The following is a 17,835-nucleotide window of genomic DNA, read 5'->3' on the forward strand; positions in this document are numbered from 1 at the left end:
CTAATTTATGGCTGGAGGCTGGTGGGGGAGGGACAACAGAAGAGGGACAGCGTCTAAAGATGGGGGTGTGTGTGGGGGGGAGGGCAGGGGCGACGGTTAAAGAAGTCGCCCCAGGCTGCGGCGCGGGTGATGTCAGCTCTGGACAAAAATAGAGAGGGATCGCCTGCAAATCCCCAGCTCCGGCTGGGCTAAACCTTGCAATCCCTCTTTGGCCGGCGCCGAGCCAGGGAGCAGCGGCCTCCACCGCCTCCCCCGGCGCGCACACACCAGCACACGCGCACGCACGCACACACTCCCCCGCACTCGCACTCCCGGTCTTTCCCCCATCCCTGTCGGTGCGGGCCACTCGTGGCACCGGTCTGCCCCGCGGCGAAGCACACACACACACACACGCACACGCACTCACACACACACAGGTGGTGACTGGGACGCGGGGAGGGTGTTTCTGCAGCCCTGCGGCCGGCGCGACCTCGCCTGAGCCGGTGCAGGATCCCCGCAGCGCCCCTCGGAGCGCTGGTCGCGAGCCGCTCACGGGACCGCGCGCGGTGGAAAGCCAGGACGTGGATTAGCGCCCGCAGCAGCCTCCCGCGCGCGCCGAGGCGCTAAAGGGCTTACCCAGGAGGGGGGTGCGAGGGCGGAGAGAGGCTGCCCGTTAAATACCGCTCCCCGCCGCACTCCGGGCTCACCCAGCTCGCCGCCACCGTCTCCAGATTGTACCCGGGAAGAGGGGGCGTTCCCCACGCCATGGCATCAACGGAGGGGTGAGAGCTTTTCTGGGTACCCGTGGGGAAGCGGGAGCCGCGCGCGGGGTGGTGCTGCCCTATCCCAGATGGGGACAGAGAACTGTGACCCTGGACCTCTCAAACGCTAGCAGTGCGCCCGCCAGGCTGGAGGTGGTGGGGAAGGGGGTCTGGTTTCTTTGGTAGACTAGCTGTCTTTTGAGGAGCTGGGAGACAGAGGATTGGATCTCATGAAAGGGGTGAATTACCCGTCAGGGTGTGAAAAAGTATGAGAAGAAACCGTGGAGGTTACTTCAGAGATTTAAAGACAATAAAGGATTGTCCATGGAGCCTGCAGGAAACACTGCCTGGGCTGCAAGGTGGGGACCGGTTGGAATGAATGAGCCAGGACCAGAGCCGGGGAGGGGCGAAGAGAAGCGCACAGCCTTGAACGCTAGCTTTGGGCGCGCGGGGGTCGGGGGCTAGGGCAAGCCCCCAACCCACCCAAGAGACCTTTGCCGTTGGATATCAGAATCTCCCTGGCTAGATGCAAGGAAGAGTGGAAGAGATTTGGGTGCTTTCCGAGAGGAGGGAAGAAAACCTGTAGCTTGGAGAGAGACAAGAGTTTCCAAACTCTATCTTGACTATCACTGACTTTTTTATTTTGCCTGTGGCCTTGGAGTCGCCCCTTGCCTCTTGAGGTTGCAGTAGGCATGATGATCGCGTCTGTGGTGAAAGGACAACTGTATTTAGCAAGGGGAGCATGGGGGATGTGAGAGTCCCTTGAATACGTACACACTCCAAGGCATCTAAGGTCCTGTCTCCAAAAAACACTTCTCAGGCTTTCTGGAGCCTAGAACAGAATAAAGAGAAGAATTGGGAACCCCAGCTTTTGGGTTATTTCACAAATGGCACTAGCTGCTTTCAAGAGATCAGTGGACCCACATGTAACCCCACAAGCAAGTATAGGGGGCTTCTCGGAACTAGATACTTGAGCCCTTGGTTCTGGCATTTTCTGGAGCATGCTTAATAGAAATCAAACTCCACCAACTTTCGGTGAAGTGGTGGTGGGTGGTGATCTCTGAGCAGGAGTGGAGAGATCGTGTTTAAAGCCAGACTTGGAGATTTCCAACCTCAGACAAAGAGAACTTCTACACCTACCCATCCTCATCTAAGAGAAAGAACACATCCATCCATTTCTCTCATCCCCTGAATCTTTCCAAAGGTGCCTAGCATCTTGTCTAACACAAAATTTATGTTAGGCATATTTGCCTCTTTACCAGTGTGGACCCTTGGAGTAGTCACTTATCTGAGAAGGTGTTCCAGTTTGGTGCTTATGTGCCAGGAAGGCAGCATCATATGCTCAGACTCTTCTCTAGAACCGCATATTAGGAACCTCACGATAACATCAGCACTCCTCTCTGTTTGGTTTTAAAGGCTTTCATCTTAAAATAGGCATAAAGGTATTTCTGGCTATCTACAGGACCCTTCCTGAATTATGTCTGCCTTTAGAGTCTCACTTGGAAACCTTCTTCGAAAAAAAATGCTGTCTTCCAAATGCTGCAAGCAACTTACTGTCTATTCTGATGGCCAGAGGGGAAAAGAGAGGGCAACAGGCCTCCCCGAACTCAGTGTGCTACTTTTTGCCCTCGTCCTAAGTGAGAGCTGCCAAATGGTTTGACATTCAAAGTAAAGTAGATGCCGTTTTCAGGACGGAAACCATTTCTAGTCCAGCTAGTGCCATCTTTGTGCATTGTGCAAGGTTAGAAAATGATTGTCAAAGGAACTTGTATTTAAGAGATGAAAGAATTGGAAAAAAAATCTGAAAACTGAGAAACAAATATAGAAAAATGTATTATTTAGGAGCAGTAATCAGTCAGCTGGAAACATTCTTGAAACCCTTCTTTTCTCCCAGAAGCCTTTGCAGAGTCTCTGTTGAGTAGAATGGACCTGCTGGGCTCTCTGGTGGAGATAAAGAGACAAAATAGCCTTGGAGAGGACTTTCTGAAGGCTGTCTCAGTGGGGACTTGTAGTACTAAATCGTTCTCCTGGGTTGGTGAGATCTGTTGGCCCCTTCTGATATCTTTGGGTAATGCACCTTGTAGCAGAAACTCAGAAAGCATCCCCAGGATGGTCTCTTTTGTTAGCCTTTGTCTTCCAACAATATTAAAGCTGTTTTTTTTTTTTCTGAAATGTACATCACTTAGAACGATACCGAAATAGCAATGTAATTACATGCTTTCGGTTTATATGTGTTCAGCTCAGCTCAGCTCCAGAATGCTGGGGTAATGGGTTGGCATATTAAAACAATCGATCTGGTGAATGTTTATTTGGTGTTCACATTGCCACCAACAGCATATGCTAATTATTCCTTTTTATAGAATTATTAGAGGCAACAGTTACATTTTTCCAGCACTCTTTTCAAAGCTCATTTGTATATTTTTACATTCACTTCTTTCAATAGCTCCATGAAGTAAGCGAGCCGATGAAATAGACTTGAAGGCTCAAAACTGACAAATACAACCAAATGTCATCTTTCCAGGATGATTCTGGGATTTGGCATAGCTTTGGGGTATCATCTGGAAATGTCAGTTGTCAGTAATGAGAGTGTGAGCCATGGCTGGTGCCTACTGTCAGCTTATTTGGAAATCTTTATATGTATATATCTCCAGCAAGTGGCCTTTTAGAATATTTTCATAGCTTCCGTGTTTGATCCTTGCCATCTTACAGAGCATACCCACCACTGTCCAGGTATGTGAAGTTTCTGATTGTGTCTCACTGGGAATATCAGCATGGCTTTTGTAAAACTCAGCAGTGGCTCTCATAGTTTCAAGGCTCTGAGAAGTGTTTTCCTATAAAAGCAAGGTTCAATTTGACAGCTGAATGTCTTTTGTGGTTTTTGTTGTTGTTGTTGTTGTTGTTGTTGTTGTTGTTGCTGTTGCTGTTGCTGCTGCTGCTGCTGCTTGCAGAGTCCTGGGCATGACTGGAATCACGGAGATGGTGGCTTTTAGGTTCCTGACCCAAATTGGAAAGAGATTATAAGTCGCTGGTGACAGGCAGGGTAGTATCTGTTATTGACTGGGTCACAGTGGAGTGGCCAGATGCTGAAGAGACAACCATTTTAGAAATATGTTTCTAGGAGCTAGGGAAGACCTGGTCTCCACATTCATCAGAGACTCCTGGCAATCTGTCTTCTGATCAGCTCCCAGGAGCCAAGAGGTCAGGGCTACGCCAATCAGGAAGGCTTGGATTTCAGTCTGACTTAGAGAGCAAGTGAAACTGAAAACTGCTGATAGCAAAAAACTCCCTGCCAAGGGAGACCCCTGAATTTATGATTCCCAGAGCATGACGATAAACACAGCATTTTCCTTAGCAACCCCCCCTCCGCCCCCGCTGCCCAGAATGAAATTGAAGGGAGGAGGGGGACGAGCTTGCAGAGTGGGCTTATGACAGGGTGAGTGGAGGGCAGAGGAGATGGGGTCTAGAAAGGCCTGCATATTGCATGCCTCAGGCTCCACTGGAATTCATTTCCTGTTCTCAAGAATACAGAAATTGTCTTCCTTGGGTAAAATGGACATGAGCAGAGCTATGATAAAGGCAGTCCGTGTTTACGAAGGCAATCTCTTGTGAGCAGTTGAAAGCTTAATTCTCCAGAAATAACTTCTAAATTCAAATGAGACTTGCAAAGTAGAAATGGCAGCTCATTACAAACCAAATGGTGGGTGGGTCTGAACACCTTATTTCCCCCCTCCCATTGGATGATGAGGTGCCCTCTCCTTTGGCTTCTGCACTTTAGTGATGTGCCAGACCTGTCAGGGTCCTTCAGAGATGAGACCCTGGCCACACAAGCAAGCAAGCAGTGCTTCAGCGGCGCTCTGGGTCAGTGTGCCATAGAGGCTTCAGTTCCAGATGTGCTTGGCTTCTTCACAGTTTGAAGCTCAGCACAGGCTAATTTCTTGACAATTCCCTATGCGCTCCTCCCTCCCCCCCAATCCCCCATGGCTGTATCAGTGTAAAGATGTCTTGAGTTTCCTCCCTTTAAAGGCAAACTAAATTGGTTTCTAGAGTGAATTGTTTCTCGCACTGGATTGCCTCACCTCTTGGAATGAATCGAATCGCCATTTCAATCGACGGCTATCGTTATTTTAATCTAATGAAATACAGATAACTCAAAATCTCCTAGCCTTAGTAGGCAAGAGCACAGTTCTCTCAAGATTAAAAAAAAAGAATAAAAAAAAAATCATATTTAGTTTGCATTTCAAGAACTTGTCTTCAAGGTCTGAACAATGCATCTGACCAATGTCAGGCAGTGCTCCTTTGCTTACAGTTGCCCCTTCCCTGCCCTTAACAGCTTGTTGGGGGGCGGGGGCGTCGAGGGCAGGAGGCATGCTTCACAGATAGGGCTTGGAATCCAGATTACAGCAAATCTCTTTATTTACCAGGGTTGTGGGATTGCTCTCCCCTCCCTCTGCCTGCCCTTCACCCTGCAGCTTTCCAAGCGCCAAATCCTTAGAATGAAATAATTAGGGGGAGTGTTTAAAAATATCTCATGGCTCCGGTCTCCACGTGCTTTGTTATTGATTGGAGGCAGATGGACTGCATATTTGTCAGCAGAAGAGAAAAGGACTGACATCTCACTATGAACCTGCCTGGCATCAGAGAAGACAATGGGCTCCAGTCAATGAAGCGGAGAGCCTAAATCTTTTGAAGGGTAGACCTTTTCCCATAGTATTTTGTTGCATTTTCAAGATTATTTCTCAAAGGCATTGATGTTTTCTTATTTTCTTATTTCCTCTGTTTACTTAATGCCTCACTTAGACAAGCAGATGCGGTCACTGACTGCTGAACTGTCACCTGGAGTTCTCAGGGATGTCGTCAGTCAGCTGCCTTGGATTATAGACTCATTGAGCAAGGACTGGCCTTTGAAAAGAGAAAGAAGGGAATGGACTCCACTTGGGCAGCTGGACTCGATCTGTGTTAACCTCTGTCCCCTCTAGGATGGATGGTGGCAAAGATTTTAAAGGAAGTCCTCAGGGACAAAGATGTAGATATTGTCTCTGTGCGTCACGAATATTAAAGGATTCATTTAAATGGCTGGCGGGACTTTCTTTTGTTACATTGGTCAGGGTGACCATCTGTTGTTCACTGTCCCTAATCTGGCAGGGGACTTTGAATTCTGAGCTCCCATTCCTGGTTCCTGGCCTCTGCTTTCTCTCAGGATCACAGAGCTGGAGCCAGAGTCAGAACCTCTGTATGCCTTGGCCTTGCTTTTTGTGTAGCCTTGAAAGTAAGGTGCTGGACACTACAGACCATGTGTGGCCCAGAAGTGTATTCTTATTTTGGATCTCAGAGGATTTTGAAAAATGTTCAAATTATTTGCCTCCTTGAAAAACAATTTCCAATGCTGAATTTTTCTTTTGTTTTATTTTATGTGTTTGGATGTTTTGCCTGCTGGTATGCCTGTGTGTTACATGCATGTGTGTCACCCATGGAGGCCAGAAGAGCGTGTCAGAACCCCTGGAGTTGTAGTTACAGGTGGCTGTGAGTTGCCATGTGGGTGCTTGGAATCAAACCTGGGTCTTCTGGAGGAGCAGCCAGCTCTCTTAATGGTTGAGCCATCTCCACAGTCTCAAATTCATGACTTTAGCTTCTCTAGAAAATTGGAGACTGGTGACAAAGAGCTTACTTTTCTCTGCCTTAATACAATTACTGTGTGATAACAAGCCAGTAGAACTAACTTTTCTGTCAATATGTTTATCATGTGATTACAAGCCAGTGTCTCGTGTATGGGCATGTGTAGGTATGCATTCATACATGTATGAGTGTGTGTTTGCTATACAGATTTCACCCGATAGGCAAGGATTCTACCTTTGAACTACATCCCACTCTCTCTTTTCACATCCGCTCCACCTCATCCCACCCCCTGCCCCAGTGTTCAGACAAGGTTTCTGTAAGGTGTCCAGGCTGGCCTTGAACTCTCAACTCAGGCAAGTCTGGGACCTATTATCCCTCCTGTCTTTGCCTATTGAGAAGCTGGGATTACATGCCTGTGCCATCCACCAGGCCCAACAGCTTTAACAACTTTTAAAGTACTTTGCAGTCACAAAGTAACTTAATTCTTATATGATATAGCATTACTATTAGTCCTGCTTTTCTAGAAATAGCAACTGTGTCATAAAATAATTTAGTAACTGGCCCCAAATGTCTTAGATCTTAAATTCAGGGGTCATGAAATCACCCCTTAACTAAGAGTCGTGCCCTTAACTAGTGGGCCATGTTCCTTTCTCTCTGTGGCAGTGGTTAGCTAGAGATGAGGACTGGTGGAACCCTGAGACAGAGCATGTGCATTCATGTTGGGCACAGCTGTTGCGAGGTCATGGCACTCATATTCTATGAGCATACCCTTACCCCAACCTCTGGGCAGCAACTGAGAGTGCAAGCCTGGTGCTGCATTGTTACTATATTCTGTTGCTTAAGCGCATTTACACTTCCAACTTGCAAGACTTTGTCAGCATGCTATGTAATTTGAGAAACTTTAAATAATTTACTTATTCTTATTTTATGTGTACAAATGCCCGCTTGTGTGCATGCATGCGTCACGCATGTGCTTGGTGCTCACAGAAGTCAGAAGAGGTCTCTGACCCTCTGGAACTGGAAATGGAGATGATGTCTGTGATCATGTAAATGCAGGATGGAGAACCCAGGTTCACTGTGAGAAGAGGAACTTCTAAGCCAGTGGTTCTCAACCTCGTGGGTCACAAGCCATTTGGTAAACCTTAATCTCCAAAATATATTTACATTGTGATTTATAACAGTAGTACAATTACAGTTATGAAGGAGCAACAAACATAATTTTATGGTTGGGAGCCACCACAACATAAAAGAACAGCAAATAGGAAGGCTGAGGACTACAGAGCCATCCCTGCAGCCCCCGCTTTTCATTTTAACCAGTAAGCACTTCTTCCCTCAACCACTTCTTGTTTCCTTTAACTTTGCCCTGAGTTGCTCTTAATAGGGCTCGTCCATAATTATTGATTTCTACAAAGCTAATGGCTTTGTCTCATCTCTACACTGACTTAGAACAGCCCTGGGATGATCACGTGACCTGGTTGCCGAGCTATGATTCTTTGTGGCAAACGTAGCTGAGCCTTCAGCAGTCATCAGATGTGGTTAACTCAGGGCAGTGACTTGACTTACTCGTTTATTTTGCTATAGTGCAGACAGTGATGGTCTCAGGACGCCTTCTGAATTGGCAAGATCTGGATCTGTGTGACGTAGTTTTAAGATTTGTTTTTAAATATCTATATTTGTGTGTGTTTGAGTATTTGCCCGTGCTGAAGGAAGCCAAAAGAGGGCTCTGAGTTCCCTGGAGATGGAGTTACAATCTGTTGTAACTAGGTACTAGGATCTGAATTCTGGTCCTCTGAAAGAACAAATGCTGTACTCATAATGCCATCTCTCTAGCACCCAGCTTGCTGATCACCCAACAGGGGACAATAAAGAGCAGTAAATGTCCATGGAAACCCTTAGGAAGCCCTTCCATCTTTAGGAAATCCCAGGTCCCACAGCACAGCACAGCACAGCACAGCACAGCACAGCACAGCACAGCACAGCACAGCACAGCACAGCATCCCATTCGCTTTTGGTTAAACAGAGTTTCTCCAACATACACGCACATGTGCGCACGCGCGCGCGCGCGCACACACACACACACACTCTGATAGTAATGAGATAATTGTCATATACTGAAGTGTTGGAAGATGTCAACCTCACATGACTGCATGTCTATGACTTAACTTAATCTTTTGAAAGCTCATAATATTATGTTCATTTTATATATAGAGAGAGACACTGAAACTTAGAAGTTTTGATTAAATGTTGTTACTGGGTTCCTAGCCTCCGCCCCTCCACCCTTTGCCATCTAACTGTAGCATTTTCTACATTTTACAATTATGCCGTATTTCCTTCAACTTTAATAAACCTTCCTTCCTTTTCTTTTTTTCATTTCTGTGAGTGCGAGTCCCTGGTCATTTTGATAAGAGAAAGCAAATGCCCCTGGAGAAAGAATCTTATGACAAATGTCACAGGTTATACCTAAGAAGGAAAGCTTATCTCCGAATGAGGATGCTTCAGAGAAAATGGCACTGTAAAACAACGTCAGAGGAAGTTTAGGTAATGGCGAGCTATTGTCATGTCCCAGTTTGTAGACTTCAAACCGGAGGAATTTAAAACAGGAGTAGCTGTGCTGAGGGGAGATAAGGAAGAGGGACACATGAGGGAAGGGCAGCATCCCCTATTAAGTACCAGGGGACGTCAGCCTTCTAAAACTTTGTGATCGTTTGTTTGCTTGTTTTTATCTCAGTCTTTACTTAAGTGGCCAGTTGGGATTTGGCGGCCAGATTATATAGAAAAGTGGGTGGGAGCCATTCTAAATGAAGTGGTTGCTTGGGGCTGAAATGAATGGGCATCCGCTGACAGCATACACTTCAGATGTTCCATAGGGACGGACGACTCTGACAACGGCCAAAACTCTTGTTTATATTTATATGCAACATGGGTTCTAGAGAACAAATGCCAAGAATAAAAATTGGACTAACTTCTAAGAATGGATTTGAGAGTGATGGAATTATAGACCCGATCTAATTCCTTGTGTTTTCTCGGAATTCAAAGTTACCCATTAGCTAACAGGTTTTAAATCACCGCAGAGTCGTAAAACTGAACTAACCATCGATTTTAAGCTCAGACGAGATCTGGTGTGTTCAGGGTGGCGTGCTCCTAGATCAGATGCAAACGTTTCAAATAGAGAACTGATCACTGTCGGAGTTTACCTGAACTAAACCATAAGTTTGGATTTTTTCCCCCTACAAGCCATGATGTGTTTGGGTTAAGAACTTTGGTGCTGGCCAGTTGCAGGGAGCTTAGTCTGAGTTGGAGGTAGACACCTGTGAGGCTTATTGGAAGTTGACGAGGTTGGAGTAAAGGAAGCGTGGATGGGCAGATGGAGATGGGGAAAACTCAGGCAAGGTCTCAACTGACCTCGGGATGAGCTGGAGTGAGGAAGGCACTTCCAGGTGCTCCCTGATTGATGAAAGATCCGTTGTGTGTGTGTGTGTGTGTGTGTTCTATTCCTACATTAACCAGCCATTCATCTGGGACAGGGACACAGCTCTAGATGGATAAAATGTAACATTTCAGAAGAAGCCATAGCCAAGAGCTGCCAAGTGTGGTTCACCTAACAGAGAAGCAAATGTATCTTTCTTTTATGAAGTTGAAGGCCTGGGCTTCTGGATAGTGAGCTACAGTAGCCATTTTCTTCCTCATGCAAGCCTTTGAGAAACAGGGATATGACCTTCACAGCTGCCTTCAGCCTGTGTATTGAGGTGGATGACAGCACGTGCTTGTGTGTGTGCGCACGTGGGAGTGCATGTGGGTGTTTGCATGTGTATATGGGTATTTTTATGTGTGTGTTGTTCCAAAGTTGATCTTGCGTGTGTTTCTTAATTGGTCTCCACCTTCTATGTTAAAACAGGGTCTCTTCATCTGAACCCAGAACTCACGTCTTCTTCGCCCAGTTTAGATAGCCAGTTTATCCCAAGGATCCCCTGGCTAGGCCCACTGACTGTTGGGTTTACAAATAATTGCCACACCTGCTCTGTTCTGCTCTGCTCTCCACTTATATGTGTGGTGGGAGTCCAGACTCCTGTCCCGGTACTTGTATGACAAGTAGTTCATCTGCTATGCCGTCTCCCTTGCTCAGGTTCCCAGATCACATCACAGGGACCCCAGCTAACAGCATTGTACTGAATATTTAAAAATTGCTGGGACTATAGTCTAAGTGTTGTTATTACAAAACAAGCACGCAAAAACATGAAAGGTAATAGATGAGATAACTAACTCAAGTTACTCATTTGATGGTATATAAATCATTGTAACCATCCCTGAAACCCACAAGTACATAGAACTAGTTGTCAATTACAATTAGAGGCAAGCCAATCGTTTCATTAGGCCTTAAAAGGAAGGTGTTGTAGGGAGGAAATAGAACGGGAAGTAAATCCTTATAGGCAAAATAGGAAAGATTAGAAGTTTTCATCCTCCTCGGTTTTAGCTACAACCCACAGAACCGTCAGCTCAGGTCCTTCTGAGGAAGCCCAGCCCAGTGAGAAGATGCAATCTAAAATGTCACAGAGAGGGAAATCAACTCTGGTTACGTTTGTCTGTCTCCTGTCTGGCATGGTAAGTTTAATGAGGTGAGCCAGAAACAATGCATGGCGAGGCCAGGGTATAACTGCTATTGATACTTGCAGGCTTGATAGCAGCTGTTTCTCTGTTCCTACTGATGTTATCTCTGGATCCCTTATCTCGGGGAAAGTGAGTGATAAACTGGAGTCCTCTCTGGAGCATCTGCTGTGCTGTTCTGGTGACCCAGGTCAGACACTTTGTCAGCATCTGCAAAGCCCCTTGTGTGTTTTCACCTCTGCCACACTGGTGGAGATGAAAATGTGTTCCAAGATGGAAGGACACTTTTGTATACAATCCAAGTCCTTGAGACGATACCTTTGTGGGTGCCAACTTTGTTTTCTCATGTCTCTTGACTCTGTTCTGAGCCCATGACACTGGTGGTCACTGTGTTTGTGTTTTTAACAGTACAGCTCCGTTCAAGGGGCTCAACTGCAGAGCAACAGAAAGTAAAGCAAGCTAGCCAGATTCATTATCAATCACTTTCTTTTAACACCTACTATTTGCAATGGAAGATAGGTACAATGCATATTTCCAGTATTTGGGTAAAGAGGTCATAGGTTAGATTTAATATACATGGGTTAGATTTAAATATAATTTTAGTATATTTTGCTTATAGAGATAACATATAGATCTGAAGGACTTGTTAGCCATTGTCAAACATTGTTTTTAACAAATATTTTACCATTTCCCCCATAAGACAAAATATGGACATTCTTAAAAACAAACATATTTTATAGAAGGGCATAAAGGTAAAGCATATCTCCCACTCCGATCCTGTTCCCTTGAAATCCTCTTTGTGCTTGAAATCTTAATCTTAATATGCAAAATGGGCTATTCTATACAGTCTTTTATATTTCACTGTTCATTTACCCAGTACTTCAGGTGTATAATTTCATAGTACGTATGTATATATAGGCATACTTATGTGTAATATATACTACATATAAAGCATATATTTCAATTCCTAATAATACATCACAGTATGCTATCTAGTAATTAACTTAGCCAGCCTTTTTTAGACATGTAGGTTATTGCTGAGTCTCTATTTATTATAAGAATGTTGGTGGGATCTGAGTGAATGGAAACATGAGGTAGGGTCACCGAGACCAGTGAGAAGACAAGAGCAATAATTTTGGTTGACACGTTGAGAAGATTGTGGGAAGAATTAGAACATGAAGTGAATGTTCTGGGGTTGTTAGGGATACTCAATGACCAAGTGTCTACGGGTGTGAGCAGAGCATAAAGGCAGCTCTCAGGTTCTGGTGTAAGTAAACCTGGGGTAGGATGATTGCAGAGAAGAAATTCAGGGGAGGAAGAAGAAGGAAGGAAGGAAGAAGATAAACAATTTATCTCATGTGCTGGTCTAAAATGTTTATGTATGTGGGACACCAGGCAGAGATGCTCACGTGAGTGTCCGAGTCTTTACAGAGTTATACTGTAATGATAAAGGTAACAAATGTTGTGACTGGTCATGAAACAAGGAAAGAATGGGGCCGAGGAAGGATCCTGGGGAGTGGTCATGTCTGCAAAGGTGGCAGATGAGTGTAATTAAAATGGTGTCATGTGGAGATGTAAGGAGAAGGATCAGAAGGGACCAGTGTCTCAGAGTGGCTGACAGTGTTGCCTGTTAGAGACATACTGAAATGCAAATTCTGCCAAGTGGTCATTAGATGAATCAGCCTTGAGGCTACCTTTGCCAGACCAGAACCAGTGAAGTGTAGGTTGTGAATATGTAGAGCAAAAATGAACGAAAGGTTTTTTGTTTGTTTGTTTGTTTTTGTTTTTGTTTTTTTTTAGGGTTTGTTTTTATTTATGTGCATACATGTGTTTTGGGGGTGTGTGCACAAGTGTGTTCAGGTGCCCCCAGAATAGGTTATTGGGTCCCCTGGAACACAAGTTACAAATTGTTGTGAGAGTGCCCACACAGGTGCTGGGCACTGAACTTGGATCCTCTGCAAGTTCATCGAATGCTCTTAACCCGTGAGACAGCCCTCCACCTTGAAGTTATTATTGCTATCCTCATTTTGAGAAGCAATCAAGAAGAGGATGTGAATAGGGAATTTGATACACAGGGCACATTTGCACCTTGGATTCTTTGTCTGAGCTTGAGCGTGTGTGAGTTCAGCATGCTTATGTGCTGAGGGAAATGCTGGGTCAGTGGAGGCCAATCTTTAGATTAATCTTCATGGAAGATTGTGTTGAAGCAAAGAGTCAGAGCTGGAATCAGTTCATTGCTTGCTTTGGGCTTTCCGTAGAGGAGATCGGGGTGTCTCTGGGGATTCTTGGTTGAGGCTTCCTACAGCATGGTTGGCCAATCCTAAGGCATAGCATAGCGTCTTAGTCAGGGCCTCTATTGCTGTGACAAAGCACCATGACCAAAAGCAAGTTACTGAGGAAAGGATTTATTCAGCTTACACTTCCACATCACTGTTAGTCACCAAAGGAAGTCAGGACAGTAACTGAGACAAGGCAGGAACCTGGAGCTCAGGGGCTGATGCAGCCATGGAGGATCCCTGCTTACTGGCTTACTACTTACAGTTTAGTCAGTTTGCTTTCTGATATAACCCAGGAGAACCAGCCCAGGGATGCCACCACCCACATTGGGCTGGGACCTCCTCCATTAATCACTAATTAAGACAGTGACTGACAGCTGGATCTTATTACAGCATTTTCTCCATTGAGGTTCCCTCCTTTCAGATAACTCTAGCTTGCTTCAGGTTGACATAAGACTAGCCAGCACACTTAGGGAGGATGACTCACAGTGGAGAAGAAGGGAAACACTACCTGCCCAAGTGGCCAAATTCATGTAGGCAATCAATGATCTGAAGATGTAGGCAGCCAGTTCATCCTGCCTCTGTAGCATCATTGTCAGAAGCCTGGGTAGGATATCTTTACTGGCCAGTTGTTGACATTTAATTCTATGCTCACCCTTACACACCTTCTTATATCTCCTTAGCTGGAGTTATCTTCCTTTTTCTCCCTTTTGACCCAGGTCATTATGTAACATCTGTGTAGAAGACTTAGTGCCCTCTCTCTCTCTCTCTCTCTCTCTCTCTCTCTCTCTCTCTCTCTCTCTCTCTCTCTCTCTGTGTGTGTGTGTGTGTGTGTGTGTGTGTATGTGTATGTTATATGCACATGTGAATGCTCACATCCCTTTATGTGCATGTACAGACTGGAAGTTAACATCAGATATCTTCCTCTACCACTCTCTACCTTATTTTTTGAGGCAGTCTCTCAGTGAACCCAAAGCTCACCAGTTTGCTAGATTGCTTGACCAGCAAGTCCCAGGATCTTCCTTTCTCTTCCTCTCTGTGCATCTAAGTGCCAGAGTTGCAGACATATATTGCTACACTTGGGCCTTTGTGTGGGTGCTGGGGCTCTGCCCTCTGGTCCTCTTGCTTCTATAGCAAGAAGTTTGAACCACTGAGCTAGCTCCCTACCTCCAGGCTTCAATCTTATTTCTGTCACCTTTTGGACATTCTACATTCTCTATGGAGAATTATTTCTGGAACATTTCCATACCACTGTCTTCTTGACAGACCTTCAGAAGAATGTTACTCTCTCAGGTCTTTTTCTAACCCTTGACTGACAGATCTAATGGCCTTCTTGGTGTTCCTATTTGTTTAATGATGGGTGCACGGGGGTGAATGCACTACAACCGAGCTGTTTCCCTGTAGACTCACCCCTACTTCCTTCAAGCCCCATGCCCCCACCATTCTCCACCCATCTCAGCCAACGGTGCTGCCACAGTACTGAGGTCAGAAATACAAGCTTTGGCCCTGGCTTTTTCTTTCCTCTCTGCTCTGATCTGCCAGCTTGCCAGGTAAGTCTTTCTCTCCAAATGGTTTATTAAGCCTCGCCCATTCTCTCCATTGCCACAGGTATGGCTTTAGCCCAGGCAACAGCCATTGCTTTCTTGGAGGCTGCACAGCTTGTAACCTTTCAGATCTTCCCATGCCTGCATCTTGCCTACCCACTTCCCTTCCAAGACCATTTATTTCCATTGTTCTCCTACCTTTCTGCAATGAGTTAGTACCTTCTAGAGCATTCTTTGATGCTCAGCTTCAAAGTCACTTCCTAGAGGGACTTTCTCTCCCCCCTCCCTACTCCAAATAGAAGGGGGTCTCCCTTTCTCAATTCTACCTCAGTCTTCATATTTTCTTTCTTTATGGCAGCAATTACAGCTTTCAAATATCTTGATTATTTATCCCCTTCTTTATATGGCTCTCATGGGCAGTAAGAATATTGAGGACAAGTTGATTTTTGCAAAATCCTATGTTAGGACTAACACAGTGCACTTAGCAATCATCCATAAGTAAATGGATGGTCCTATCAGTCTAGGGGGAAAGAGGAATAGATTCTGAAGAGGGTGACATCTGAGTTGGGCTTCTTCCAGGGCAGCTGTCCTGCTCTGCTTTGTTCAGACCTCTCTTAGCATTTCATTAGATCAGATAGTGCCAAACATTCTCTGGTCTGCCTGCTCACTGTGTTTCAGATCTCTCCGAGCATCAGGACTAGTTTAATTTATTTTCACTTCCTCTTATTATCTCCATCCCAGGGAATGCTGGTGTAATTGAATTGTCTACTTTGGGAAAGAAACTCACAAGGGTATAGAGGGGAGAGAAGAAATAGATCTAAGCCAATGATAGGGTCAGGGTTGGGAAGATGTGTCTTTTTGCTCCTTTGGGTGCTGGTGTTCAATGAAATATCCCTGCCCAGCAGTCCATAACCAGCCTTCTTATTGCTAAGAGTTAGCAGGGTTCAAGTAGGTTACAAAGCCATCCTTTGGGCAACAGCTCATCTCCTGAAGCCAGAAATAGATTTGCCATGGTCAATTGTGTCCCTGCTCTACTACCTGAGAATGACTACAAATTCCTCACTCTGCACTTCTTTTAGAACACAGCAGATTCTGGTTAGATGAGCATCATTGAGCCCTCATCTTTCCTGAGACTGTCCGTCTCTCTTCAGAATCTTGTCTTCTCTTTTTCCTTGTTCTTTGCAAAGGGAAACAAGAAGCTGGAATGAGTTAGACATTCGGATACAAAGAAGGGATCTGAGTCAAAGCTGGTATTTAAATTGCATCAGTGAATAAAACCTGGGGCTTGACAGTTTAACTGCTTATAAAGCTGATTTAGAAGAACAGTTACCAGAAGCTGCCAGTTCTGTGGCTAAATTGTTGCTTTTGATTACTAAGGAGCTTCTTAGAACACTTAATCATTCCCAATGGAGTCCCCTTACTGTGACTTCCTGCAGGTAGAGAAATGATGTCTTTAAGTATGTGTGTTTGCTGCTAACCCAAAGGAGAATGTTTTACACACACACACACACACACACACACACACACACACACACATGCTCACACTTTCCCCCTCTGGAATGGAGTTCTTTACTTTTCTGGTGCTTGGCTGTGTTTGGTGGCATTTGTTGTGTTCTGTTGGGATAAGAGGGTGAAAACCATGGCAGGAACTGTGAACAGGACAAACAGCCAGCGTATGTGCCTCCTTAGGAAGTCCTTAGCTGCAGCCTCCCTCATGGTTGATAGGGTGCACAAATACTAAAACCCTGATAGAGTCAAATCCAAGTCTGCAGGTTTTGAAATGGAAATAGAATCCAAGTATAAATTCTGCATTTTCTAGTTTCCTCTGACACAGAAGCCGCTGTAAGTTCCGAGAACCGGGCATGCACTGTCTTCCTCCTTCGGGAGACTCTTTATGCATTTCTAGTCAAACCAGGGTACAGGACATCCACCATTGTTCCACAAACAGGTCCAACCATTTCTCCCAGCAGGGAGCGCTGTGGGGCTGCATGGCCACAGGCTGGGCAATGGGATTTTCCTGCCACTCTAAAGCAAGGAGCCAGAGGGCGAATCGTTCTTTCTCAGTCCAGCACCTGTGGATCCCTGGATTTTAAAGAAGGAAAGCCCTGTTACTTTGATTTTTATACATTCCAAGTTACTCTGAGTTGTCAAATCAGCCAGAGATCCAGAGTTCTTTGGGGGCTACAGCCAACTGATAACCTTCGGACTGGTAGGGAGTTGGCAGCCTTGGTTCTCGTTACCCACTTTGGCCCTAGATCCTTTTTCTCACTTTGTGCTCACCCTCCTCAGCAAAGTTCAAGAAAGATCCTTGGTTCTGGATTCAGGTATGTGCAAAATGTTTCTATCTGAGTTACTGACAAACTGGTTTAAGGTGAAGAGGCAATTGCATAATAGAACGGAGTCTGCTCTCAGGCTGAACAGAAAGGTGCTTGAGGAAATAGAACATTGGAAAGCTTGGAGGAGCCCCAGAATAAATAGTTCAAGAATGGAGGCATGAAAGCAGATATTCTTTTCAAAATGACTAACTAGGCACCCCAGAGGGCTAGCTTGTGTTTCAAGCCAGTTGGTAACAAGATTAAAGTAGGCATGGAAACACTGTTTTAGTTAAAGGATACTCTCCCTTAGGAGTCAGCGTCCATATGTCCTCTAAAAGGCTTTCCTCTTTGCCTGTGGCTCAGCTAAGGAGGCGAACCTATGAGGGGGCGACTTACCCACATTCTGAGAGCAGGAAAGTCGTTGTTCTGCCCCCAGATGTAGCTTTAATGTCTCACTGAAGGCATTCTAAGTGAAGCTTTGGAATCCTTCTGCCATTGGCTTACAGGGTGTTTGTTGAATGGGTCAACGAGTGAGAGTCTCCAGAGGGGAAGCTTGTTAGAGGAGTCTTTATCATAAGAACTTCAAGAGCATCTCAGATTACTTGAGAACAAACAGAAAGGATCAGAGAAGTAGGGCCAGCCAGCTCCTCGGGCATGTGCTGTAGTGTTTGGCTGAACCTTTGAATAACAAGTGGCTTCCAACTTTTTGTTTTGCTCTGTATCCCACAGTTCATGTGTGCATTTC

General features: G+C 45.3%; 1 protein-coding gene across 3 annotated transcripts in view; it reads left to right on the forward strand.

Moving 5' to 3' along the window:
* Positions 1 to 55: 55 nt before the first annotated feature.
* The window catches only part of Slc1a2 (solute carrier family 1 member 2), a 126,704-nt gene continuing 108,924 nt past the window's right edge, over positions 56 to 17,835 (forward strand). Inside the window, exon 1 of one of the 3 annotated variants that reach the window (XM_031371160.1) lies at positions 56 to 761. In XM_031371160.1, the coding sequence (XP_031227020.1) occupies positions 745 to 761 (17 nt within the window). In that variant the 5' untranslated portion in view covers positions 56 to 744. Of the gene's footprint in view, positions 762 to 11,918; positions 12,223 to 17,835 lie in introns of those variants that run through there. The other 2 variants (XM_031371162.1, XM_031371161.1) reach the window with 2 other exon arrangements.

This window comes from Mastomys coucha, unplaced genomic scaffold, assembly GCF_008632895.1.
Source record: "Mastomys coucha isolate ucsf_1 unplaced genomic scaffold, UCSF_Mcou_1 pScaffold15, whole genome shotgun sequence".
In the NCBI taxonomy this organism is placed as follows: domain Eukaryota; kingdom Metazoa; phylum Chordata; class Mammalia; order Rodentia; family Muridae; genus Mastomys; species Mastomys coucha.